At 36.9% G+C, this 27,156-nt stretch overlaps 1 protein-coding gene across 1 annotated transcript; it reads right to left on the bottom strand.

Moving 5' to 3' along the window:
- Positions 1 to 4,360: 4,360 nt before the first annotated feature.
- Positions 4,361 to 15,133, bottom strand: LOC131953323 (ephrin type-B receptor 1-B). Its single transcript, XM_059316462.1, has 8 exons — positions 14,888 to 15,133; positions 10,526 to 10,744; positions 10,210 to 10,393; positions 8,611 to 8,795; positions 5,916 to 6,025; positions 5,597 to 5,756; positions 5,324 to 5,457; positions 4,361 to 5,110 (listed from the first exon to the last, which is right to left on the bottom strand). The coding sequence occupies exons 1-8, from the start codon at positions 15,131 to 15,133 to the stop codon at positions 4,597 to 4,599; spliced, it is 1,752 nt and encodes a 583-aa protein (XP_059172445.1). The 3' UTR covers positions 4,361 to 4,596.
- Between the last annotated feature and the right edge of the window lie 12,023 nt (positions 15,134 to 27,156).

The raw sequence follows: 27,156 nt of genomic DNA, 5'->3' as shown, positions 1-27,156 counted from the left end.
CTCTTAAATTAAAAACAAGTGATTAGCAGTTAAATAGTAAGCAATTATTATAATTTATGTGTACTGTTCACGACTTTTCTTTTTTAAACAGATCCATAAAGTTTAGGTTAAATAACCAATTAGATTTTAATATTTCAATTGAAATACCGTATACTTCATGAACAATTGTACCAGTGACTTTCTTCAGGGAAAAAAAAACTGGACCATATCTGACTTTAATTTTCCGATACCATTGCACCATTGCAGGGTCCACAGGGAGCGGTCAGAATTTGCAGATCGGTGCCCTGTCAAAACGGCCCTGGACAAATCGGCCCCGTCAAAACGGCTCCGTTAATAAGACCCCGTAAAATCGACCCCGACAAAACGACCCAGTCAAAATAGCCAGGTCAAAAGGGCCTCGACTTATTGACTCCCGTCACATGGGCTCCCGTTATATTGACTCGCGACATATAGTCTCCCGACAAATGAGCTCCAGACATTTAGGCTCCCGACAAATGGACTCTCGACATATTGGCTCCCGACAAATAGGCTCAGGATATACTGGCTCCCGATAAAGTAGCTCCCGACATATTGGCTCCCGACATAAGGGCTCACAACAAATGGGCTCCCGACGTATTGGATACCGACAAAATGACTCCCGAAATATTGGCTCCAGACAAATGAATTGCATGACCACTATTGGCAGAAAAGTAACCATTATGTTCTACCTCCACTACCACTATAACCTCTTTTTAATGCCTGAATGAAATTGTTTTTCATGAACCAACATCAATTCACAAACAAATCAAGCCCTTAACAGCTAAAATCTACCAATTCTAAAATTTTGATAATTCTCAATTTACAACATTAAAGATCTGTTGCATAAAAAGCGAGCACAGATGTGAAAATGTACGATATACATGATGTTTACAGAATAACGACATTTTGTTTTGATAACCTACAAGTATACTTGAGGTAGGAAAGTACAGCTTGGACCCTTCTCCCCACACACTGAGTTGGAACAGCATATAACCGACTCAATTATGGAAGTCATAGACAGATGACCCTTAAATAAAAACATACTATACTTTGTAATAGATAAACTAATATTAAAAAAGGCCTGCCGAACAAGAGACGCATACGTTGTATTACTTAAGAGTGTTGGATAAGCTAGCTCTAAAGAATATTGATGAAGGGGTCCCACAGGCAGGTGTTATATTCAATGAGACCGCTTTGCCGGGAGACTTAGTCTCTACAGAAACGGTATTGTCAGTGGTCCTTTTGTCTGGAGCCAAATTGACAGAAGCCTTTTTGTCGTGAGCCAAAATTACGCTAGCCTATTTGTCGGGATTCGTAATGACGGGGGCCGTTTTGTGGAAAAAAAACTAAATGACGGGAGCCTATTTGTCAGGAGCCTTATTGACTGGAGCCCTTTTGTCTGGAGCTTATATAACGGGAGCCTATTTGTCGGGAGCCTAAGTGACGGGAGCCTATTTATCGAGAGCCTTTATGACAGGGTCCATATGTCGCTGGCCATTTTGATGACTGGGTCAATTTGACGGGGCTCTTATGTCGGGGCCGATTTGTTGGGGTCGTTTTGACGGGGCCGTTTTGTCATTGGCCGTTTTGACGCCGCACGTTGCAGATCATACCATCACTGGTTGAAAACCTCCTAACATAAGCCCTTTAGTTTCTTTTAATTTCTTTTTAACAAAATATGTAAATAATGGAGATAATGACTGATCTAATTCTGATTAACTACAAAGGCAGTAATTGTTGTTATATATCAATGGATGTGGGTATCACTTTAATCACTTAAAATATTGTGCATGCTGTCTTCAACAATGACCTTGTTATTTTGAAAAATGTCAATGTTTTGTAAAATGGGTGTCACATGTAAGTCTGCATTTATTTGTGTAAATTATAAAATGTCAGTTAACCCTTTTCTTTTTGTATTGCACATTTTTTTTTCTTATGGATTAAACTGATTTGGATGTTTAGTCCAAAATCATTAATCAGTGTACTGTTAACAAATAAAAAAATAAGAGCTTTTTTTTTAAATTAATGTGTTTTTTATTTCTCTTTACTAGATGCAATTTGTTTTTCTATTATGTTTTCTAATAACGGGTAATATAAATGGGATTAAATAGCTTCAACTAAAGCTGAAATCACTGTCTGATTACATGTTAATATCTTTTGTAACAACTCAAACTTTAGTCCTTTTTCTTCATAGTTGGTCGTTAAAAAAGTCAATTCATTATCATGTATGTATTTGTGTGTTTGCTTTAAAGCGCGTATTTAAGCTTTCATACATTTTAAAATTTAACTCTATACTTTTTGTGTTGATTTTCTAAAATTGAAACAAAAAATCTTTTTGCTCTTATGACATAATTATGTTTTTTCGAAAACATTGTAAAAAAATAGTCCAGTTTGCTTTAAATTCAATTATTTTCCCCTTTAGTGTTATTGAATTTAAAATGTATTTTGTCAAACTCAGTTATTGAAAAATAAACCAGAGATCGCTTGATAAAGATTTATTCAGACCAAGTAAATAAAATCAGCTTTCAATTGTTCATTTTATTGTGTCTTTAAAATTCTCATTATATGTTGTTACTGTTTACTTTGTCTTACATCTAAAATGTAATTATAATGTCCTTATAAACTGTTGTAAAGCAAATGGCAATTTTTAGAGACCTAATGTGTAGAGATAAAAGCTTTAGTAGTATTGCAACCCACCCAACAACTTACTTTTTATGCTAAGTAATTCGTCAATACAACAGATTTTAATTCACACAAAATATGTAGGTTAGTAACTCAATGCTACACTGAGGATACTGTGTGGTCAAGAATAGTAGTACTGTCGAATAAGTTGTGTCCCCTGCTAAGCTGACATCCATTTAAGTTCAGTGTACTGTATCTCTGACTTTAGACAGAGTTTCTTCCAGGCATACACCCCCCCCCCCCTCTAACAATGAGAAAAAAGTCTAAAAGAACACTGACTGTAAAACCATTACAGATACACAATTGAATTACAGTCTACAAGTGAGACATTTACTACTACCCACATTTCACTTCTTTCTACTAAACCAGTGTGTTTTAAAATTTAAACTAAGGTCAAGCTCATAGGGTAAATGCAATATGTCAAGAACAATGACTGACAATGTTGTTACATTATATTAATTTCAAGGAAAATGTACCATTCCCTCCAACTAAAAAGTACAACTGATTATAAAATTATGTTGAATTGTCTGTATAAATTCTTAAGAGTTATAGATTTAAATTTAAAAATGAACACTAAACAAAAGTAGTTTGTTTTATTGTAAAAGCAAATTATTTTTATGGCCATTTAAATTGAGCATTTAATTGGAAAAATGAAATTGTAAGTGAACAAAGCAAATTATTTTTATGGCCATTTTAATTGAGCATTTAATTGGAAAAATGAAATTGTAAGTAAACACTATGACAGAGACAAAATTCATAAAAGTAATTGTTTTTAAAAAAAAGTAAATAAGGATGTAACAAATTCAATGTTAAATTTCAGAAAAAAAGGATATAGAAATAATTGAAAATTTATAATGAAACTGTTAGGAGGCTATGCTAAAGTGTAGAGAGAAGGAAAAAATTTAAGGGAATAGTGTCACTAAGACAAAATGAAAATTTGACTAAATAAACTGCCAAACATTTTTGCCGATACACATACGTATATAAATACTTTTCTATAGCAATACATGTACATTTAGGCATATGTATATATATATATATATGTTTCCATGACAAATAATCCCAGACAAAATATCCCAGACAAAATATCTCACAGATAAATGATCTCACATAGCAATTTTAAAAATGTTAAAATCGACTAAATTCATTATAATACTATAAATATTTAGCTGTGAGATATTTTGTCTGGCACCATTTGTCCATGTTATCTTTTGTCCTGGTATATATTGTCCTGAGACCTTTAGTCTGTGAGATCATTTGTCATTGAGATCATTTCTCCTGAGATCATTTGTCTGTGAGATATTTTGTCTGAGATAATTTGTCATGTCACCATATATATGTATATAATATATAATATATATATAATATATATATATATATATATATATATATATATATATATATATATGTGTGTGTGTGTGTGTGTATGTGTGCATGTATATAGATAACATAGATATTTATATAATAGTCTAGATTCTTTAAAAACCTTTTTTTTTTAACTTTTCTTTTTGTGAATATTTTATCTTAAACATCAAATTAGCTTTAATTGGTGTTGTAATTGATATTTGAATAATGTGAATTTATAATGAGTATCAATTTTCAGAACAATTATTTTAATTTATCTATTTAATTAGTCTTTTCGCAACATGATGTATGAATCATCTTCACATCATTGTTTCTTCGTAAACGTTAAATGAATTTTAGTCCCAAGAACTGAGAAGAATTATTGTATAAACATAGATTATAAAAAAATTATATTTAATATAAATGCGCTTTTGAAATCAATATTGTCAAAAGTTGGTGGTGACAATAAGAAATTATTTACACTTTGCCTCTACAGATTATTTTATATATATTTCACATAGTTATACATATTATACATGTATACATATTCTATTACATTGTGGTTGTGATCTCTTCATAATTATCAATTACATCAATGTAAGAACCGCCTATTTCTTCATAATTATCAATTACATCAATGTAAGAACCGCCTATTTCTTCAGATGCTGGCATTTCCTGGTGAAGTAATTCTAGCAAATAATTCCAATCATCTTTAGGCTGAATGTATTCCATATTTTCTGCTTTAGCTAAATTATCTCTGTTGGTACTTTCAGCAATATTTTCGAAAAGGCATCTGCATTCCGGTATAATAATTTCCGCATCAAATGATTTGTTCATCAAACAGATACCAGAACATGGTGTGTTTAGTTCTGTCTGGGGGATAGTTAGATTCTGAGGACGTTGTCCCTGTGGGTCTTTCCCTCTTTGCAACGTATCTATACAATCTCTGCATTTGTCATTTGCTCTACTAATGCTTCTGAACAGGAATCGTAGAAACTCTTGGAGAGACTGAAAATTCGGCCTTAGACCCGGATCAACTTGCCAACAGTACAAAAGAGCTTCATACCTTGAGAGTACAGAAAATATATTTAGTTTGCATCGTACTTGATTAAACCTTCCATGTGTCGTTTACATAAAAAAAATGTTTTTTACCAAGAAAGACTGGATAAGTCTAACCAAAGTTTATGGCAAAGCAGATAAGTTAAAAACACGGGCAGACCAACAACAAACGATTAAGACAACTTTAATAACGTAACATAACTGGCAAACCAAGACTTACAGCCTGATTGGGCAGAAGTGCGGCCTAGCCAGACGACTCTGCTGCAGATAGCCGTGGACTTCAGAGTTCTGTAGACCAGGGTAGGGGATCAGCCCACGGGTCAACAACTCCCACATGACGACACCAAATGACCACTACAAAATATAGAGAATTTTTTTTTCAATATTTAAAGCAACTCTTATGGGCAATTTAAAGTAAATCTGTTTTTATAAATATAAGGATGACCAAGTTATGATCATTTTTGTTTAGTAAATACAGTACAAAATAACTCACAACGTCCGACTTGGTAGAGTAGCAGCCAACCTCAATACTTTCTGGAGCCATCCAACGTATGGGTAACATTGTTCTGTTGGTGCTGGTGTAGTAGCTAGAGCCGTACACTGATCGGCACAGGCCAAAGTCTCCAATCTTAACACGTAGGCGGTCATCTAGACTAATACAATACAAAACACGTTGTCATGTACTATATACATTATATAGTTAAATCAAAACACATGGGAACAATTTCCCCAAATTTTTCTGTTAGCCACACTCTTGTTTTATCTGTGCTCAACTATTCTTTGCACTTTTTCTAACGCAAACAAAAACTTACAGACAGTTTCTGGCAGCCAGATCTCTATGAACAAAGTCTCTGATACTGAGGTACGCCATGCCGCTAGCGATATCTGCCCCGTACTTCAGGGCATCAGAAAACTTCAGAGACTAGATGTAGGAAAACACAGTTCGTTTTGTTTTTAATAAAAGAATTTAAAAGTTATTGAATTGTGCAAGTTTCCGATGGATTTAAATTGTATTAGCCTAATAATAATATACGCTGTCGTGTTTTTATTAAATTTAGAAATTTGTCTTGGAAATAGTTGTATTTCACACTCGCCTTTCTAACCTAAACCGCAAACTAATCATTAATTAAACCCTAATCTAATACTGAAATGAAAACCGTATGTTAAAATTACAATATTTTAAAATTAAATTATTTTATTATCAAATCAAAAGGAAGTTTCGATTTGATCAGAAATCCACTTCTAAATTTTGTTAGAAATTCATCTAAAGCCTAATCTAGCTCTAATGTATAACCAAGCTTTGCCTTAACAATGTAGTTCAACACTCAGAGAAGAAGTAGAAACTAATGCAACTAAACTCATCTAAACTTTAAAATTAGTTATATCTTTCTTTAATGTATCCTTGATGCTAGTGCTAATACCAAACCAGCAAAGTTTTAACTTTTTAATTTATCAGCAAAACAAAACGATACATCTTCTGACCATTCCAATCTTAGCTAATCTCCCGCGCTAAGGTAGGGAGTAAGTCTCGAGTTCGAATCCGGGCTCAAGTCAGTAAACCGTCCCTGAGTCCACCCAACTGTGATGGGTACCTAACTCACGTTAGGGAAAGTAAAGGCGGCTGGGCATAGTGCTGACCACACTATCTCTTCATATGCCGAGGTCACCGAAGCAAGTAGACGGACTATACTTCACTTGCCCTATAGACCGTCAGGTTTAAAATGAATAATTAACTGATAATCACAGTTCCTCTGTAAAGTGCTTATGACTGAATTTTCAATAAAAAAAGAGCTTTCCGCACCGACTATTATTCAATTTCTTCTGCATCTTATTTGTTCTTAATTCTAGTGTTGGAATGTATTCCCTCCAACACAATTAAGTATACGTGTCAACTGGTTATGCGCCATATAGGCCGTAGACTCCGATTTCAGCCTGCTTTTCGTTTTTGGATTTGCTTCCGTAGCCTTTGTCCAAACCAAGAACAAACTACAGTACAAGGCAGCAGTTGTTTGATTTTGGAGTTGTCTCTCCTATAAGAGTTACGGTCCCCAGCTATCAAGCCCCACTTGCCCGAATCCTATAACTTGGGTACTTTTCAAGTTAGATGGACAAAATTTCGATTGTAAGTATTAGATAAGTATTAGATTGATTCAGAGGCGTAGGGAGGGGGGGGGGGGGGGGCAAGCGGACCGCATCGGGTGACACCATTTAGGGGGGTGACACCAAGGCAAAAAATAGGAAAGTATATAGAGAAAAGCTTGAGGGGGGGGGGGGGGCTTGCAAATCGAAAACTTGAGGGGGGAGGTGCAAATCGAAAATTTGTCCCCGGGAAGGGTTGCTACGCCTCTGGGGGGTGACAACCTTTAAGTGCCGCACCGGGTGACACCCGACCTCGCTACGCCACTGGATTGATATGGCTTTGTGGTACTTTACTCTATTTCGTTTATTCTCTTGATTCTGTCATATCTTGAGTGGGTTCCGGTGACTGGAAGTAGCACTATACAGTATTTCCGATTTCTTAAAATTGTCACAACTACTGCACCGATTTTTTTACTTCTAATGTGGATATGCAAGTAGTATTACAAATATTTATAAAGATATACCTAACTGTAAAGTTGAGCTGTAAAATAAATTCAAATAAAACACCAACATACGCCAGAAACAAGTGTCTAAGCTGAAACAAGGATGTATATCGCGATTATTTTCATATCGTCACAAAAGTGAGAATTGTGCAAAGCTCTGTTATTATTTGTGTCAAACGGTTTATAACTCCCCACTCAAAGGGGGTTAATGAAGCATTGTTTTAAGCCTTATCTCCCTTGTCTAAGTGGACACGCTATCTACTTAAAAATGAAAGACACTTCTGTTTGCATGTTATCCTGCATACTGTAACAACATGAATTCTTTGTTGTTGTGGGTTAGCTTTCATACAGGAACACGAGCAACAGTGGCAACTTGAAATGACAACTTTATTTACACTATGTACAGATAAATCCGAGGTACATCCATATTTGAAGATCAACTGATATAGGTACAAATAATAATCACGACTCCAAGTCATGGAGACATCTTACATTCTACTGTCATCGTTCCAGTCCCAAGTCCTAGCACACAACACCCGTTCACCTTTCGCTCTCTCTTTTATTCACCACTTTTTCTCCCCTTACGTACATGAGCGATCTCACCCAAAAACATGGAAAAACACATGACGATCGCTCAGACAGTCCTTCCGCTAGCCAGGTACTCTTCATTCATGCAAAACACAATATAATAAAGATACATAATTATACAGTCTGTGACACATACTTTAATTTAAAAAGCCTTTATTTTAGAATTTTATTACTGGGGAGATGAATGCTTGATTAAACAATCATTAGTGTAAGCTGTTTGTGTAATTTTCTATTTAGCCAGCGATTCAGGCTAGAGTTAAAAAGTAGAAAGAGCGCTCGCCAAAACGTCTATAGAGTAAATAAATAAAATCCATTTAAAACATATGAGCGACCTTACCTTATCGGGGTCACGGACGTAGGTCAGGAGGTCACCGTTCTCCATAAAAGGCAGCACAACGAAGGGCACGCCCGGCTCTTTCTCTGACAAACCAACCAGTCCCAGGACGTTGGGGTGTTGGAACTCTCGCATCATCACAGCCTCTTGGACAAAACCCTTCAGGTCGATGCTCTGGGACACGGATTCTTAGGGGGAGAAACAAACCGATACAATTAGCTGATTCATATGGAAATATTTTAAAAATATATAAATAAGACATCAATTATTGCAGATTTTTCTTGATATCAACACCATGATGAATGAGTAAATATTAAAACAATAGTAAAATGGTAAATGGTAGTGGCTGGAGTTGAAGTTAGTTACTGCACAACTGAATTGTACTCACCCTGTAACGTTTTTACCGCGACCTTGACCCCCTCAGAATCTTTTCCCGTGGCGAAAAACCCCTTGAACACACACCCGAAGTTTCCTGGGAGATAAACGAAAAATCCGATATGGATGTTGTTTCAGAATGTTATAAATAAATATAAATAAATAAAAATCGAAACCAGTTTTTATCATTTAACACAGAGTCTAGCGAAAAATACAGACTTTCGGATTTCAGACTAGGAACACTGATGACGCAGATTTTGCCCTGTCAGTACGAATTATAGGTGCTTTGGCTTTTGTGTATATAACAGATAGATATATCAGATTTTTCAAAAGACTTAAAGAACAAACAGAAAATGTCAACGGCTGCGTATTTTATCCAGAAGACTCTTAAAATCCCCTACCCCCCCCCCCCATTAGTATATCGCCCAAAACTGCAGCTAGCAAACACGTGTTCTATCGCTAGACCAAAGCGTCAATCAAGTTTTCATGTTGAAAAATATCAAAACATAACTATACCTTTTCCGATGGTTTTCCCGACAATTAGACTATCAGGATTTATAAATAAACTATTGATATCTGCTCTATCTTCAGGCTCTAGTGTAGATTCCAATATATGGGCCAGCCACAGTTTATCTATCACAAACAATACATTATTTCAATCACGTTTAATTAAACAACACAATGAAAGCAACGACTTTGTCAAGCTACTATAATTTTGAATAAGTTTCAACAGTGGCGTAGCGAGGTCGGGTGTCACCCGGTGCGGCACTTAATGGTGTCACCCCCCCCCCCCCAGAGGTGTAGAGACAAACTTTCAAATTTTTTATTTGAACCCCCCACCTCTTAAATTTTCGATTTGCAACCCCCCCTCAAGTTTTTCTCTATATATTTTGCTTTTTTTTGCCTTGGTGTCACCCCCCTAAATGGTGTCACCCGGTGCGGTCCGCACCCGCCGCCTCCCCCCTCGCTACGCCTCTGAGTTTCAATGTAAAGTGTAAAAATTCACGCCAGTCTTCAGTAGAAAAGAACAGACTATAAACTATACAATCCTATGATAGTTGGTTAAGAATAACACCTTCAAATTAATTACTAAATGCATTCATTTTGTTCAGTTTTGAATAAAATTGTCAAACAGTCCGAAACATTTGTGTGGTCTTGCTTAGGGGTAAATAAAGGTAAATTTATTGAGTAAGGGTAAACATTAAAAACATAAAAAATGCTTTATACCCACACCTTCGTCCAAAGCTTTCATGCTGGTGTTGTTTTTAGCCCGTAAACGTGAAATTCGAAGATAAACCACAAGAGCTAGGACAACCACAGCGACGATCGTGATGACGCTAATGATGATGACTGTGTTCGAATTGTCTTCAACCGTAATGTGGGTAAAGACAATCCTAACTTTTGGTAAAATCTTTTTGAAGTTTCCAATTTCAACTTTTACGTCTGCACTAAATCCATTAAGTATCGTGCGTTCTTCGCTGAGTATTAAATTTTATTCTAGGTGACTGCAGTCGTAGCTTTCAGTTTTTGTTGAAGTAGTTACACGCTCTGTAGCCCCAACCGGATTTAGTGCAGCAGTGGTAGTTCCATATACATAAGCTTGGTTGGTGCTGCTTGTGTTGCAGCTGTTCTCAATGTTGTTTACAATGGACGTAGCGTTGCATGTGATGGTGCTCTCGGTCGTGTCCAGAACGTTACAAGAAACTTTCCCAACGTAAACATGGATTTCGTCTTTGTTCAGCCATGTTGGGATGTTCCTACCCTGCCAAAGACCTTTTACTCACATATCAATACGGTACTAAAGATTGACCGGTGTAAATAATAATGTGCATGTACTTATATTTTCTAATGGGTGTAGGACAAAAGGCCGACATCCAAAAGGCCGACAAGACAAAAGGCCGACACGGACAAACGGCCGACATGGACAAAAAGCCGACAGCCAAAAAGCCGACAGGACATAAGGACGACAGGACATAAAGCCGACAGCCAAAAGGCCGACAGGACGTAAGGCCGACAGCCAAAAGGCCGACAGTCCATAAGGCCGACAAACCATAAGGCTGACAAGCATAAAAAATAATAATATCGCAAAATATGTGTTACTGCATAGCTTCTATCTTGACAACCATCGAAATAAGGCATGAAATAAGGTGAAACGTTCAAGAGAAGAGACGGTGCTAGTTGCTATTCTTATAAGGTGAACCATCGGGTCAAGCGACTAAAGATTACGCGTGTGTCTTAAATACAAAGGATCAACACCTAAATATTGTGAAAAGCTGTCACTGTTGTCTTTCATAGCTCCTTTTATGTCAAAGGGGTGAGATAATCATCAAAGAACAAAGTCAAAAGCTGCCGGCATTATCGCCCACATGCAACAAGATGGAAGAGACAATGTTAGTTGCGATCCTTATAAGGTGGACAATTGGGTCCATGCGACTGGAGATTGGTGGCGTGACCACCATATTACGCAAAGAAACCGAATGAAGTAGACCGATCACGTGCCTTGACTGGACTACATGTTAAATACCGACAAACTTTGATTTATATTTTAGTTTCGTCCATTGCGAATTGCATGACAAAAAGTGTATACTATATTCGATGGATTCATTACTTCTGTTGTGATACAAGTGTGCCAAAATTGGTAAGTTTTTTTGTGTGTGTGTAAACTTGCCCCTGTGATTTCCCTATATAAGGACCAATATATCGTCAACAAATAATTGGTTACATCGTGAGTATTATTTTATCCTATTGTATGTACCTAAGAATATTTATGAGAAACTTAAACAGTCGTATATAATTACATATTTTAGATATTAAACATGTCTGTAATTGTAGTTTGTTGTTTTATAAAACTTGTCGGCCTTTTGTCTTGTCGGCCTTTGGTCTTGTCGGCCTTTTAGCAGTCGGCCTTATGTCTTGTCGGCCTTTTGTCTTGTCGGCCTTTTGGATGTCGGCCTTTTGGCAGTCGGCCTTTTGTCTTGTCGGCCTTTTGTCTTGCCGGCCTTTTGTCCATGTCGGCCTTTTGTCCGTGTTGGCCTTTTGTCCATGTCGGCCTTTTGTCCGGATCCCTTTCTAATAACTTTTTTTTGTAAAAAATGATGAAACCTTTAATATTTTGATGATTTTCAAACCAGCCACAATTTTAAATAAACCGGGAGTGATCTCCCCTAAACTTTCTCGAATATTCTTATATAAAACAACAGGGAATGGGAACTCGGGATATAGTTATGATTTTTAATCTATTTTAAATACTTAAACTTTTTAAAATAGAATAGAATCTCATAGAAAAAAGTATTGCGCACCAAGCGAACGCCGAATAAAGATGTTCACAATGATGCGCAATATTATTAATACTTTATAAATTTAGATGCGTTTTTGAGAAATCGGAAATAGCGTAAATTAGTACTTCCCGTCAAACGGAAATTACTCAAAATTTGACAGAACGAAGAGAATTAGATCTTTTACTTACATGTGAAATTTCATTTATCTATCTGAAATAGTACTCAAGTTATAGACTTTTGAAAATTCAAATTAGAAAAAGTACCACTTCCGGTTATCGGAAATCGCTCAAAAGTTGATACGGATCTACGATTTTGATAAAATACTTATATATGAAATTTCATCAACCTAGCTGTAACGGTACTCAAGTTATCGTGTTTACACACACACACACACACAGACACACAGACACACAGACATACGGACAAGATTGCAAAATTATGTTTTTCCGTATCAGTGAGATGTAAAACGTCGAGATTTGTAAAAATCTCGATTTTTTTTTGCACGATTACAATACTTTCTCTATACTTCGTATATACGAGAAAGTAAAAACAAAACCCTAAAGGGATTGACATTTTTTTAACAAAAGACTTCAGAGTTATTTTAATCACAATTACATTGTCATCATAATTCTAACAATCAGATGTAATTAAATACGTTAGATCGTAATTTAATGAGAAACGATGTTTGTAACGAAAAAATCTAAAGTTGCCACACACACTGACCAATAGTAGCCAAACAACCTGACCTATAATAACCACACAGGCTAACTAATAGTGACATTAAAGACTGAGCGTTGAGCCATACCAAATGCCCATAGTAGCCTCACCGACTGACCTATAGTAGCCACAATGATTGACGTATTAAGACCAAATAGGTTGACCTATCTCTATACCACTAAAAATCAACTTTGTTTACATGTTTGAATATTTATTTGTTTGTCTGATTTACTGCTGGAGAGAATCTGCCATATGTATAGACCTGTAAAATAATATGTAGGTAGAGAAAAAAAATTCTTTTCAGACAGACTGTTAATCACAAATTTATTTAAAGACGTTAATTAATTTATTGATTTATTCATTGGTAGATTAACCAAATTAATTTTAAAAGTTTCAAAGAATAGCTTTATTTTGAATGAATAGTGACGTCACATTATTTGTTTACTTTTTACTACAATAAAATGAAGGCTTCTGTCGAAGAAGATTGTGTTCCCATTCCAATAAAGCTAATTTTCTGTCGGCTATAGCTTTAACAATACGTACGTTTGCTGTATTTATTACGTTCCAACACTTATATCAATTTTCAACTGTCTTTTTCATTGAGTTTTACACTAAATTTCTCTAGCTCTACAAAAAAGTTATCTATAGATCTAAATATCAGGTGGCTAAGAAAGTTATTTATAGATCTAGATCTAGAATCTAGGTCAAACCAAAGATTAATTAGATACAAACCAAAGATTAAGTACATAAAAATACAATCCATCTTATAATCATAATACATTTTTTAGTTCTTAAATACTTGAAATAAATCTTTGAGATTTATCTATCTAGATCTAGATCTATCTAGAATAGGTCTAATCTAGATCTAGCAAGAGCTACGCAAAAACTAGACTTAAGACCAAACGAGTCGTAAAATCTAGATCTAGATAATAATTCTATCTAGATCTAGATAATTTCAGACCTTCATTATTTTATATAAATCTGTGTTTGTTTAGCTATGTAATTGGCTAATTTAAGATAAAATTTAATTTGAAAGTTACTACTACTACTAGACTTAGATCTAGATCTATGCGCGTAAATCAAGTTGCATAAGGAGACTCAAAGTATTAAACTATACCATAAGTGACGTCACGAGTCTAATAGCTATGTTGATAGTGTAATAGGCTTTCATGCGGGTGATACAGGTTCTAGACACACCACGTCAATGCTAAAAAAAATCAATTTTTTTTTATATTTTAGATGTGAATGATAAAGTTGCCTATCTGAACTTAGCGGGATACAGGGCAGGTGAAGTAGATTTCATCTGTTTCTTTGTCCTAAGCAAATGAAAGGATGGTGTGGTCAGAGACATGCTCGGCAGGAATCGTTTTTTTAAACGATTAAAACATGTTGTCTGAGACTTGGCGGGACACTGTGCAGGTGAAGTAGAGTTGAGTAGGTCATCTGTGACGTCAGTATATGAAGGGATAGTCCGAAATCGGTGTTTTTAAAAGATAAAAAAACATCTTTTTGAATGTGGGGTCTGGTTATTTTGTGATGATAAGTGACAAACGTGATGTCATTTACGGATGACCCCCGAAACCCACAGTTATACAAGGGATGACCGGGTAAGTCTAGTAGTTACTTTAAAGACTGACGTATTGTAGCTACACACCAGAGGGGTCGTGCGGACCGCACCGAATGACACCATTTAGGGGGGAGACACCAAGGCAAAAAAATCAAACAAACATAATAGAATAATGCTTTTTGAAAGTTTAATTAATGACTAATTGGAGTTAAAGCCTTACTAAGTGCAAATCAAATATTCCGATATGGGGAGGGGGTGACACCAGGACGTAAACCAGGTGTCACGCGACCTAGCGACGCCACCGCCACACACAGACCTACACTAACCACCCCGACTGGCTCACCTGTATGACCAGAACACTAAAGATTCCTCTGGTTGCTAATGTAAACCCCTTGTTGAACAGCTCCGGGTCTGGATATATTTTAAAGTCTTCTATTTTCTTCACATGAGACCAGGTGATACTTAGATAGGGCTTTCCATTAAGTATCACATCTTCGGTCACGATGTTATTCGTCTTCAGATTAGGGCTTTTAATAGTTCGCCATTGTATTTTATTGTTACTGTCTTTAGGTGCAGACCATTTAGACATGTCAGCCTAAAACAAAGCAGAAATTTTAGTTATGACGTGAATATGTACATCCTAGAAACGTATGTTACTCCACTCACTATAAGGAAGGATTCCAATAACCTGATATTTTTATTTTAGTTTTAAGCAATAAAAACAACATCAATTTTTAAAACCCCACGATATTTAGACAGATTTTGATTCGAATTAAAATCTGCAATTATAAAATTTTAAATTAGCACGTACCGGTACTTTAGTTCCGTTAACCGTGATGTAAATCACCGGTGTTTTTGTATCGGTTTCTTCAAGATTGGTGCCAAAAATAGTGATGTAAGTCCCTCCACTCATGACCAAATAATGGAAAACAAAAGTGCAGTCAGCAAATTTTGTCTTATTTATATTTTAAAAGTGTAGTTGTTTTGATAACAACTCGTGATTGTCCGTCTTTAGATGGATTAAACATAATAAAATTAAGTGACTGTTTGAAGTCAGTAATGAACTCAAGATCAGCATAAATGTATAGAGTTAATACAATTTTAATTGCTAAAAAACTTAATTCGGGTATTAACGGTTTGGAAAAATACCCGTGGTCACATAGCAGAAGGTAATTGAACCCACCCCTACTCATTTGTATCAGTATACAATATTTCATATACTACCCATCATACTAATCAGCATTTTAGGACCTCCCCTTCCCCCCCCCAACCACACAACCCACACCACAGTTCAGTACTAGAATAAAAGTATTTGAAAAACAACTTAAGGAATTACACCACTTGGAGTAGAATAGCGTTTTACCTCTTCCTTAGAAACTGCACAATTAGGTAGTGTCAACCCATTCTAAAAGCAGTTATTTTACAAATTTAAAAAATAAATATAAGCAAACTCCAAGATAGATCTAGTTGCTATCAGTGGCGTAGCGAGGTCGGGTGTCACCCGGTGCGGCACTTAATGGTGTCACCCCCCCAGAGGCATAGAGACCCTTCCCATGGACAAACTTTCATATTTTCGATTTGCACCCCCCCCCTCAAACTTTCGATTTGCACCCCCCCCCCTCGAGTTTTCGATTTGCACCCCCTCCCCCTCAAACTTTCGATTTGCACCCCCCCCCCCTCGAGTTTTCGATTTGCACCCCCTCCCCCTCAAACTTTCGATTTGCACCCCCCCCCCTCAAACTTTCGATTTGCACCCCCCCCCCCTCGAGTTTTCGATTTACACCCCCCCCTCAAACTTTCGATTTGCACCCCCCCTCGAGTTTTCGATTTGCACCCCCCCCCCCTCAAACTTTCGATTTGCACCCCCCTCAAACTTTCGATTTGCACCCCCCTCGAGTTTTTCTCTATATATTTTGCTATTTTTTGCCTTGGTGTCACCCCCCCTAAATGGTGTCACCCGGTGCGGTCCGCACCCCCGCCCCCCCCCCCCTCGCTACGCCCCTGGTTGCTATTAAATTGCTCCAGTCAACGTAAATACTAAATAACACAATACAATATAGTTATATGATATTCCTATACTTTTTAAAAATATCTGACCCCTATAGTAGGAAAGTTTTAAATGATACGTATAGTATGATTGCATAGAAAGTCTAAGTTGTAAAAGTTACAATAAAAAGTGTTGTTCTACAATACCTAAGCATCGCTGCCTTTGGTTCTATCCTTTCAAACTTTGGATCTGGTTGAAATGTAAAGTTGTCTTTACAGTAGAGTGTTTGGTTGTTAACCTGAACTTTAACTTGAAATGTTGTTTTCTCAGTGAGGGGCTTTCGGGGAATGGTGCATTCTGTTTTATTTCTGATTTAAAAACATAAGTCTAGAACAATATATGCTGTAAGCTTAATTGTTAGAGATAAGTTTATCATTATGCTAACTAAAATAATCCCTCATCTATAAAGGAGAGATAGATTGGTCTATGCATTCCATATAATGCAACAGCAATGAACCATAAATTTGTGCGAGAGAGGGGGGGGGGGGAGACAATGGAAGAGGTCGCATATATGTAAAGAGATATGTATTTTTAAAAAAACAGCTTGAACGCAAACGTCTATGTTATAGGTGAACATGTATTCATAAGTTATGCCTGAATTTCAACTTAAGTATTGCCATGAAACACACAGATAACCAAAATAGAATTATCTGCAGTAATGTTTACATTTCAAGTTATCTTTTTCCTTCCTTGAGATACTATGAGAAATTATTCATTTTAAAAAACAACTTATAGAAAACATAACACGCAATTGAATTTGCTTACCCGGGACGTTTGCGGGTGCGAATGCACGAATCGTTCCCAACATAAAATATATACGCTGGGCTATATTGGTGCTGTATGTCAAACTTGATTTCATTTAACGTTCCACCGCTTCCAACTGAACAATTTAGTTTCTCATCTTGTGTAGACCCTGAGTGAGTTTCCTGGAAAAATAAACTCAAAACTTAAGAAACTAAATAAATTCATTCAGTAGATTGTAGTAATATGTGATTTAAATATAATATTTTATTATTATAAGCCAATATAAAGTTTTGTTACACACTGTTAGCAATGTTTCTTACGGAAGTTTTTCTCCGGGGGGGAGGGGGGGGGGAGTGCACTTGAACTTTTTGGGGAAGCGGACTAAAATTTCCGAGAGGATGGGTCGGACACTCCTAAAAGTATATATTTTCTATATAAATTCTATTTCGTTCGGGAGGGGGGGGAGGCGTTAGACGTTTTCGTTGGTTCTGCCCCTCCCCCCCCCCCCGAAGAGATGCCTGGAAGAAACCAGTGGCGTAGCTACCGTAAAGCTAGAGTAAGCAAGGCATAGGTACCCAAGGCACTTGGGGGCCCTTTTCCTTCTTGGAAATTAAGTTGTTTTTTTTCTACTATAGAAATGATTAAAAATTTCAAAAAGGCCCCAAGTCCTTTCATAGTGTACAGGCAGTGGCGTTCAGTGTGTGTGTGGGGGGGGGGCGTCGAATAGGGCCCACCCATATTAATAACACTATAGGCGCTGAATGCGGAGGAGGGGTGGCATCGAATAGGGCTTATTCCGTATAAATAACACAACAGGCGCTGAAAGTGGGAGTGTGGTGGCGTCGAAAAGGGTCCACCCCATATTAATAACACCACAAGCGCTGCCGCAGTTTTGGTAAGCAATTCAGGGAATCAGCCTATAAAATTTGAATGTGAGATACGACATCCGGCACCCGTACATCTTCACGTAACGCTAAAAACCTCAACTGAGTATGAAACTCCCTCCCTCCCACCAGTGGCGTAGTGACCCTTCCCGGCGCCCGGGGACAAACTTTTCGATTTGCACCCCCCCTCGAGATTTTGATTTGCACCCCCCCCCCCTCAAACTTTCGATTTGCACCCCCCTCAACCTTTCAATTTATTTTTCCAACCCATTTTGGCGCCCCCTAAGGTCGGCGCCCGGGGACATATGTCCCCCCCCCCCGCGCCCCCCCCCCCCCCTCGCTACGCTACTGCCTCCCACCACCACCACCACCCAGGAACCTCCATCTCCCTTCTGTCTCCCTTATATGTACGACTAGGTTGCAACAATGTGCACGGGTATGCCAGTTCCGTATAAAACTTCTTTAACATTCGATGGTGATACTGGAGAGTTTGATGTCTATGATGAGATTTTAAAATCTGATTATTTGGATATTATGATGATGTTATGAAACAAATTGTTTATATGCCTTTTGGGTCAGTAACTTGGCCAGCTAAAATAGATCTCAAGAAGCTCATTAATAATTTTTCAAACTTAACGCATGAAAAATAAATCAAATCTAAACAAATTAAGATACAATTTAAAAAAAATTGGCTTGGTTAGTGGTCACAAGGTCGGCCGTCCCCTGAGCGTTTACTGAAGGTGTAGTAAGTAACTCCCCCCACCTCCTCCCCCAACAATTTTGTATTTTCGGTAGGCTGTCACCCCTCTCTTCCTAATCTTTTAGTATTTTAACTGGATAAAACATAGTTTTGACAGTACATTTTGGATTTTTCTTCATGGGGTCACAACTAAATGGTGTTAGCGGTCATCCATAATCCGTCACACATCGTATCAAAAAGCCAGACCCCCCCCTCCTAAAATGACGTCACACCTCAGCATACAACTCCCCCCCCCTCAAAATTGCAGTTGAGTTTTTTAAACGTTGATATTTTTCCAAAATCTTATCTAAACTATCAAAATAGAGTATTTTAATCAATTCCTATTACAATTTATTAAAACAGTTTTCTAAAACGCGAAATAACGTCTAAAATTCGTTTTCTAACATTGCTTTTTTATAATGCAAAAGTGTGACTTCGCACCATCTGACCACCCCTCCCTCCCCCTCATCACACACCTGTACCAAAATTACGGACCCCCCTCCCCCCTACGAGTGTGACGTAATTTATGGACGACCCCTTACCGAATGTGGACCGCTCCTTTGCAGAGGTGTAGCGACCCTTCCCGGCGCCCGGGGACAAACTTTCGATTTGTTTTTTCCGACCCATTTTTGGAGCCCCCTAATGTCGGCTCCCGGGAAAATATATCCCCCCCCCTCGCTACGCCTCTGCACCTTTGCCTTATGAATCAATATATTTCACATTACGGTGCAGTACATAATAATACAGCACAGTATAAATACACAATCAGGACGTATAAAATACCAAAAAAATGTACATTATTTAAAACTCCTCCTTCGCAAGTAGCAATCAATGTTTCTTCCAGGCATTTTTTCAGTGTGGGGGGGGGGGGGGGGGCCGAAGAGAGTCTACCCCCCCCCTCCCCCTCTCCAAAACAAAATGGAATTTATAAAGAAAATATATACTTTTAACAGTGTCCCGTCCCCATCCCCCCCGGAAATTTTAGTCAGCCCCCCCCCCCCATCGAGAAAAGCGTCTGGTATAAACCATGGTAGCAATCAATTTTTCCGCTGCCCATGTTTAACTCAGTTGTAGCCTAACGTCTGACGAAGGGGCCCATTGATAATTTTTGCATTGGGGCCCGAAAATCCTAGCTACGCCATTGGAAGAAACTCTGACTGCTAGTGTTCTTTTTCACCCCCCCCCCCCAGAGTCAACTCAAATATCTCAACTCAATCGTCCCGTGTGATACGGAACTGCCTGGTCGAGTGATAGAACCCAACAGTTTCTCGAGTTGAAATCCAGGGTTTAAGTCCACCAACCAGCCCAGCCCTGGCACACTTGACTACATGAGAAAGACAAGGAAGGCTGGACGCTAAGCTGGCACCACAATTTCATCTGCCACAATGAAAGGTGGATCAAAAAATCAAACAACATTTTAACACGATGTCAGGGTGTGGGGATGGGGGATATATGTGAGAATTCCATATGATAAGAATGTTACATGATACCCCACTGATTTCACGTTTGTTCCTATTATTGCTGCACGTAGTTCTGTCCTTGGGTTTATTCATGCAGGCACCAAGTCTGTGGCACCATTTACAGCCTCGGTCCTTACAATCCCAGGAGGTTGAATGAAAAGGACACAAGTCCTGATTTGCTAAGACAATCTGAGGATTTAAATGACATTAAATCATTAACGTACAATTACATTGTCCGGCAATATTTAAGGTACATTGAACTTAATATCTTCACTTTCACTGTTGTAAACTGTTTTAAAACTGTATGATGGATTACAATTATTTTTATAACATAATTTTCTTATTGACATAATTATGCTTTCAAAAGCTAATTATAAGATCACGTAACTTCTCATAAAGATTTGACACAGGAAACATTTTTATTTGAAGCCATGTGTAATCACGCTATAGGCGCCTAAACAGAATATCACAACGACATTTTTTTCTTAAAAAATATTTTGACTTTGATAATGATTAAACAAAAGAATCCACATTTCTAGAATACGCAAATCTATCCATACAAATCCATAAACTTATCTAATTTGGCGTCAATATTTTTTTAAAGTTATGTGAGAATATTAAAAGACGAAAGGGCAGGTTTAATTTAAATTTTAACCGTAAATCTTAATCACATTGAACTTATTTCATCATCTATGTAGAATGTATATCATGTAGCAAATAACATATTATTTTATCACTCCCTAAAGTGATAATTTAACCAATTATTAATACAGTTTTAATTACCTTGTATAGCTCAGACTTTTGTGTAACCATGACAACTTCGGCTGGACTAAGATTTCCGTAGCCCACGAATGCCTTGAACTCACTGATCTCAAATTTGAAGTGAAACAACGATCGCCCGATGATTTTATTTTCCGTGTGTCGAAAATGATGGGGATCGCTTGTTGTCATCTGAAAACAACAATCCTTAAGCAGAGTTTCTTCCAGGCATCACTTCGGGGGGGCTTTGCCCCCCCCGAAAATTTTTTACCGCCCCCCCCGAACGAAATGAAATTTATATAATTTATACAGAAAATGTATACTTTTAACAGTGTCCGCCCCCCCCCCCCCCCGAAGAAAGTTTACCGCCCCCCCCGAAGATTTCAAGTGCCCCCCCCCGGAGAAAAAAGTCTGGAAGAAACACTGTCCTTAAGTGATCAAGATGGCACCAAACCAGTTGGAACGCTACACGGGACATTTATATTATAATTAGGCATGCTGCCCAGCTTCGCTTAGGCTTTCGAAAACATTGAGAATTTGAATGCTTAATTAATTCGCCCGAGGGTCGGTCTACGACCTCAGGAGTTATGAAGAGGTTCCTGCGTGGACATTTGTTTTCGATTTATAGCTCAGTCGAGGTCAGTTTTGACCCCCTCATCGTAGACTTTTCGGCCAAACGGCCCCCGTGTTTTGTCGCCCCAAGGCAAGATCCTCCCAAATTTGAACGACAACTTTGCTTTATATATTATAGAGATTAGCAAATTGCATAGATAAACAAAGATTTCAATAAAGTAATTAAGGCCTGAAATACTTTAGTATAGAAATGTATTATTTGAATAGATTCTGGATCTAGGTAGGGTCTACATCTGTGTAAGTCTAGTTTTTTCCGTAGATCTAGATCATCCAGATCTAGATGATCTAGAATCTCTAGATCTAGATGATCTAGAATCTCTAGATCTAGATGATCTAGAATATCTATATCTAGAATATCTAGATCTAGATTCCTAATAGAATTTTTTTTTTTAAATTAGCCCGAGCAAAATAAAAAAAAATAGATAACCAAGTTTGACTTGGTGTGTCTCGAACCCGCACTACCTGCGTGGTTTAAAGTACACTATCATCTCAGCTATTCAGGCACCTTATAAACGGACAATGAAAGACGTATTTTAAAATCTTAAATTACGCGAGTATGCCTATTCTTTCAAATTAATTTTTTATCCCAAATTAGCCAGTTCCAAACAAAGATTTTGTATAAAATAATAAAGTCTTGAAATAGTTTAGTCCTAATATAGAAATTTATTTTTGGAATAGATTCTAGAGTAGTTAGAGTCTAAATCTAGATCTTAGCTTCTACGTCTAGTTATTGCGTAGATTTAGACCTAGTCTAGATCTAGAATCTCTTTTTTTACTACATTTGAATACGCCTTTATTTTTTATTTTTCTTCTTCAAATACAATTGTCGTTATACATTTAAAACATCTACAATATTATTTTCAACAAAATTCCATATCAAGTTCTCGATATATCGCTGTAGATTCTGATGTGATGTCCGGCGAAAATATTTTGCGGACAGACAGACAGAGAGAGAGAGAAGTGCGAACGTGGGCTTTTTAATATTAGGATACTTTTTTTATCCCAAACTAGAATACCCGTCATCCGTTGGATAACTGTGGGTTTCGGGGGTCATCCATCAAAAAACATCACGTCTGTCACTCAGAGGCATAGCGACCCTTCCCGGCGCCCGGGGACAAACTTTTCGATTTGAACCCCCCCCCCCGCAAGATTTCGATTTGCAACCCCCCCCCCCCTCCTCAAACTTTTGATGTGCACCCCCCCCCCCCCCACACACACACACAAACTTTCGATTTGCACCCCCCTCAACCTTTCAAATTTTTTTTCCAAACGATTCCAGCCGAGCATGTCTCTGACCACACTATCCTTTCATATGCTTAGGACAAAGACACAGATGAACTCTACTTCACCTGCCCTGTATCCTGCCAAGTTCAGATAGGCAACTTTATCATTCACATCTAAAAAAAAATTGAAAAAAAATATCATTGACATATTGGTCTAGAACCTGTGCCACCCTCATGAGAGCCGTCTACACTACCAACTTAGCTATTTACTCGTGACGTCACAAATGAATTTTTATACTATACTTTGAGTCTCATTATGCAACTTGATTTACGCGCATAGATCTAGATCTAAGTCTAGTAGTAGTAACTTTCAAATTAAATTTTATCTTAAATTAGCCAAACAAAGATTTATATAAAATAATTAAGGCCTGAAATAGATTCTAGATGTAGAATTTACATTAAGTCTAGATCTAGAATTTACATTGAGTCTAGTGACCTAGATCTAGGCTAGATCCTGATCTAGGCTAGATTCATAACTTTCCTTCGACAGCTGATCTTTAGATCTAGAGAAATTTATCGTAAAACTAAATGAAAAAGACAGTTGAAAATTGATATAAGTGTTGGAACGTAATAAATACAGCAAACGGACGTATTGTTAAAGTTAAAGCTGACAGAAAATTAGCTTTAGAACGCGTTAAACATTGGAATGGGAACACAATCTTCTTCGATAGGCCGCCATTATCGATGTAAAAAAATAAACACGTCATGTGACGTCACTGTTTCCGTCGAGTCTAGTGGCTTTTCAAATCTTTTTAAAAAATTGTGGTTAGTATACCTATGAATAAATCAATTAATTAATTAACGTCTTTAAATAAATTTGTGATTAACAGTCTGTCTGCATTAAAAAATTATTCTCCACCTACATACTATTTTACAGCTCTCCAGATAGAGTAGAACATATCACAATACTCGATCGGACAAACAAACACATAAATATTCAATCATGTAAACAAACTTGACTTTTAGTAGTATATAGATTAGCCAGTTCCAAACAAAGATTTTGTATAAAATAATTAAGTCTTGAAATAGTTTAGGCCTAATATAGAAATTTATTTTTGGAATAGATTCTAGAGTAGTTAGAGTCTAAATCTAGATCTACGTCTACGTCTAGTTATTGCGTAGATTTAGATCCAGTCTAGATCTAGAATCTAGAATCTCTAGATCTAGAATCCAAATAAATAAAATAAATTTTATGAGTTTAGGCCGGGAAAATTGTATTGTATACATTTCATAGTGTACGTAGATCTAAATCAAATTTGAATGAAATAGTTCATTTCTTTTTGTTCTAAACACGGCAGATGACGTCATTAGTTAATGTATAAACATTAGTGACGTCACCGTTTTATGCGTTCTTTTTCACATCTATAAATGATTTTCCTGTTGCATAATTAAAATTGTTTTTCTACATTCGAATAAGCCTTTATTTTTTAATTTTCTTCTTTAAATAATATTGTGGTTATACATTTAAAACATCTAACATATTATTTTCAACTAAAGTCGGTAAAAAGGTATCCATATATCGCTGCCAATTCTGATGTAATGTCCGGCGAAAATATTTTGCGGACAGAGAGAGAGAGAGAGAGAGAGAGAGAGAGAGAGAGATAGAGAAGTGCGCACATGGCCTTTTATATATTAGGATTTTAGAGCACAATACAACATAAAAACGTGTATATGATTTTTAATCACATATACAACTTTGATGCATTGGGTATTAAATCTAAAATTAAATTTCAAGGGCCATAAAAATTGATTTTCAACAATAATTCACTTAACAAACAAATTAGAAAAATCCGGTATGTACTTTTATTATTAAATTTTTGAAATACCAGGTTAACTTACTTGAGATGCCGGTGGTACAAGGTTCATCTTGTCCAGTGAGAATCCACACATGACAAAACCTTCTTCCGGGTCGGATGACACGAGTATTACCATGACTACAGGAGGCTTTTTCGGACCCCACTGTAACAATAACGCTGACTTGATTTTACGATATCTTGTTGACTGTAACAAAAATATTCAGATGGTGAATATCATTTTAAACATCGCAGACAAGAGATGCTACTGTTCTATAGGTTTGTGCTTCTTTTAAAAAAATATAGTTTATCTAAGGTAGATTGTAAACATGTTCCCTCTATATCAGTGGTTATTGTACTGTAATCAAAATATTCAGATTGTGATGTAAAATTTTAAAAAGCGTATACAAAATATGCAACTGTATTCTAGGCTTATGCTGCTTTTAAAAATTATATTTTGACCCTAACAAGCCTATTTCTCTTTTCTTTACATCCCGAACCCCGCTTAGACCTACTAGGTAAAAAAGCAACTAATGCCTGAAACAAGTAAGCTGTTAATAACATTTTGTTGATGAGGAAATCAGGAATAAAAATTGGAGGTCAGACAGACCAGACCCCACTTACACTGCCAGCAAGTACTGCCATAAGAAAAGAATTACATAAAGACTTACATATATTATTGGTTTAAGATAATGATGATATTGCTCTTAAATAGACAAGTAAACGGTATCTAGCTACAGCCAGCTGATGTTTTTTGTATCGTTTATGCCGTATAACTTTGTTTAAAGCTTAGTTTTTATTAAGCTTGTAATGAGAATAACACTTTAGATATTTTTTTTATATATTTGAACATTTTCTCATAAAATGGTAGGAACACTATAGCCCTACTGATTGAAAGAAACTGATTAACACTTACATTGTGTTTACATTCTAAAACCGTATTCGACACGTTCATATTTTTGTCCACACGACTCAGCACTGTCACATTATATCCCTGTTGAATTTGTGTAGATATGATGTAAGAGTTATCCTCCCAGAAAAACGATGACATGTAAACGGTTGTCGTCTCCTGGGTAAACTTCACTACTGCTTGGTTTACAAATTTTATGATGTATTGTTGATTAATAAAGTCAACTTGTCGAATCGATGTTGTTATTGACCCTGTGTTTTTGTCCAAGTTACTAAAATATAATATGCTAGACGATAAGTTATTTGTGGGATGAAATGTTGTAGATTTGTTGACTTTGGAAAGTAGTTGTTCCACATTGTTATATTTATTGCACGTGAAGTTTTTGTAATTTAGAGAAATTAACGAATCATTCACTGGAGACTTGGGTGATATTTGTAAAAATGTCTTCTGCATGACGTCCCCTGCTAAAATGTCTGCCCCATTGTCTCCATACAGACACCGCCAGTCTGTAATGTCAGACAGACTGTGCAGTGTACATGTCCCTCTGTAGGCTGTACCACAGACAATCAGCCTGCCCAGGTTGGCGTCTATCTCCATCACCATCACATGGTTGTCACACGGTCCGGTTTGTGGCCGGCAATCTTCGTCTTTTAAAACCGGTCCAATGGTCAGATTAAATAGAACCACATCCAACGGTTTGGTCAGCTGGGCTACAAAGTTCACTCCCCCTACGTAGACGTAATCGTCACTCACGGCTAGTTTTGTCACCGGAGCGTCCAGTTTGATGGCCGGACCATGTACGGCCATTCCCGTGCCACGACACACCCAACTGTCCATCACCACAAACATACAAACAAGGGATGATAAAGCTGAAGTTCCCATTGAGAATGATCAATCGCTGACTTGTACTTTTCATACAAATTTCATGTCCATTGTTCTATAAGCGTTATGTCCTGATAGAACAAGAAACACAAAGTTCAGACACTTCTTTCTTCATGGTATAACAAAAGAATACTGTGACACATTACGACGAGGATGTTAATGTTACACGAACAGAATTACAGCAATTTTCTGTTTGATCAAAATCTCAAGATAGATGGCATTCAGTTTAAGCCTCAAGATCCTGTTAAATTAAAACAATATTTACATATAAAAAAATATATTTATTTGTAATGCTTGGTGTCATATTAAAAAAAAAATTACTGAGAAAAAGTACTGTTGTAATCGCTGAAATAATTTATTATTATTCTCTTTTCGAAGATATACAATGCGAAATAAGAATCTAATGTGTTTTACATGAATAAATGTAGGCCTACTCAGATAAGTAAAGTAAAAGAACCCTCTTTAGACCTAGCGATCC

This window comes from Physella acuta, unplaced genomic scaffold, assembly GCF_028476545.2.
Source record: "Physella acuta isolate Inbredline_101_S28 unplaced genomic scaffold, ASM2847654v3 ptg000916l, whole genome shotgun sequence".
NCBI classification, from domain to species: Eukaryota; Metazoa; Mollusca; class Gastropoda; family Physidae; genus Physella; species Physella acuta.
The sequence above is the reverse complement of the archived record's forward strand: the minus strand, read 5'-3'. Positions and strand labels throughout refer to the sequence as shown.

Coding starts and splice junctions, on each gene's coding strand:
- LOC131953323 (XM_059316462.1), bottom strand. CDS start 15,133: ATGTCTAAATGGTCTGCACCTAAAGACAGTAACAATAAAATACAATGG. Junction 6,026..8,610: donor ACGTCCGTGACCCCGATAAG/GTAAGGTCGCTC, acceptor TCCTACATCTAG/TCTCTGAAGTTTTCTGATGC. Junction 5,757..5,915: donor CTGGCTGCCAGAAACTGTCT/GTAAGTTTTTGT, acceptor GTATTGTATTAG/TCTAGATGACCGCCTACGTG.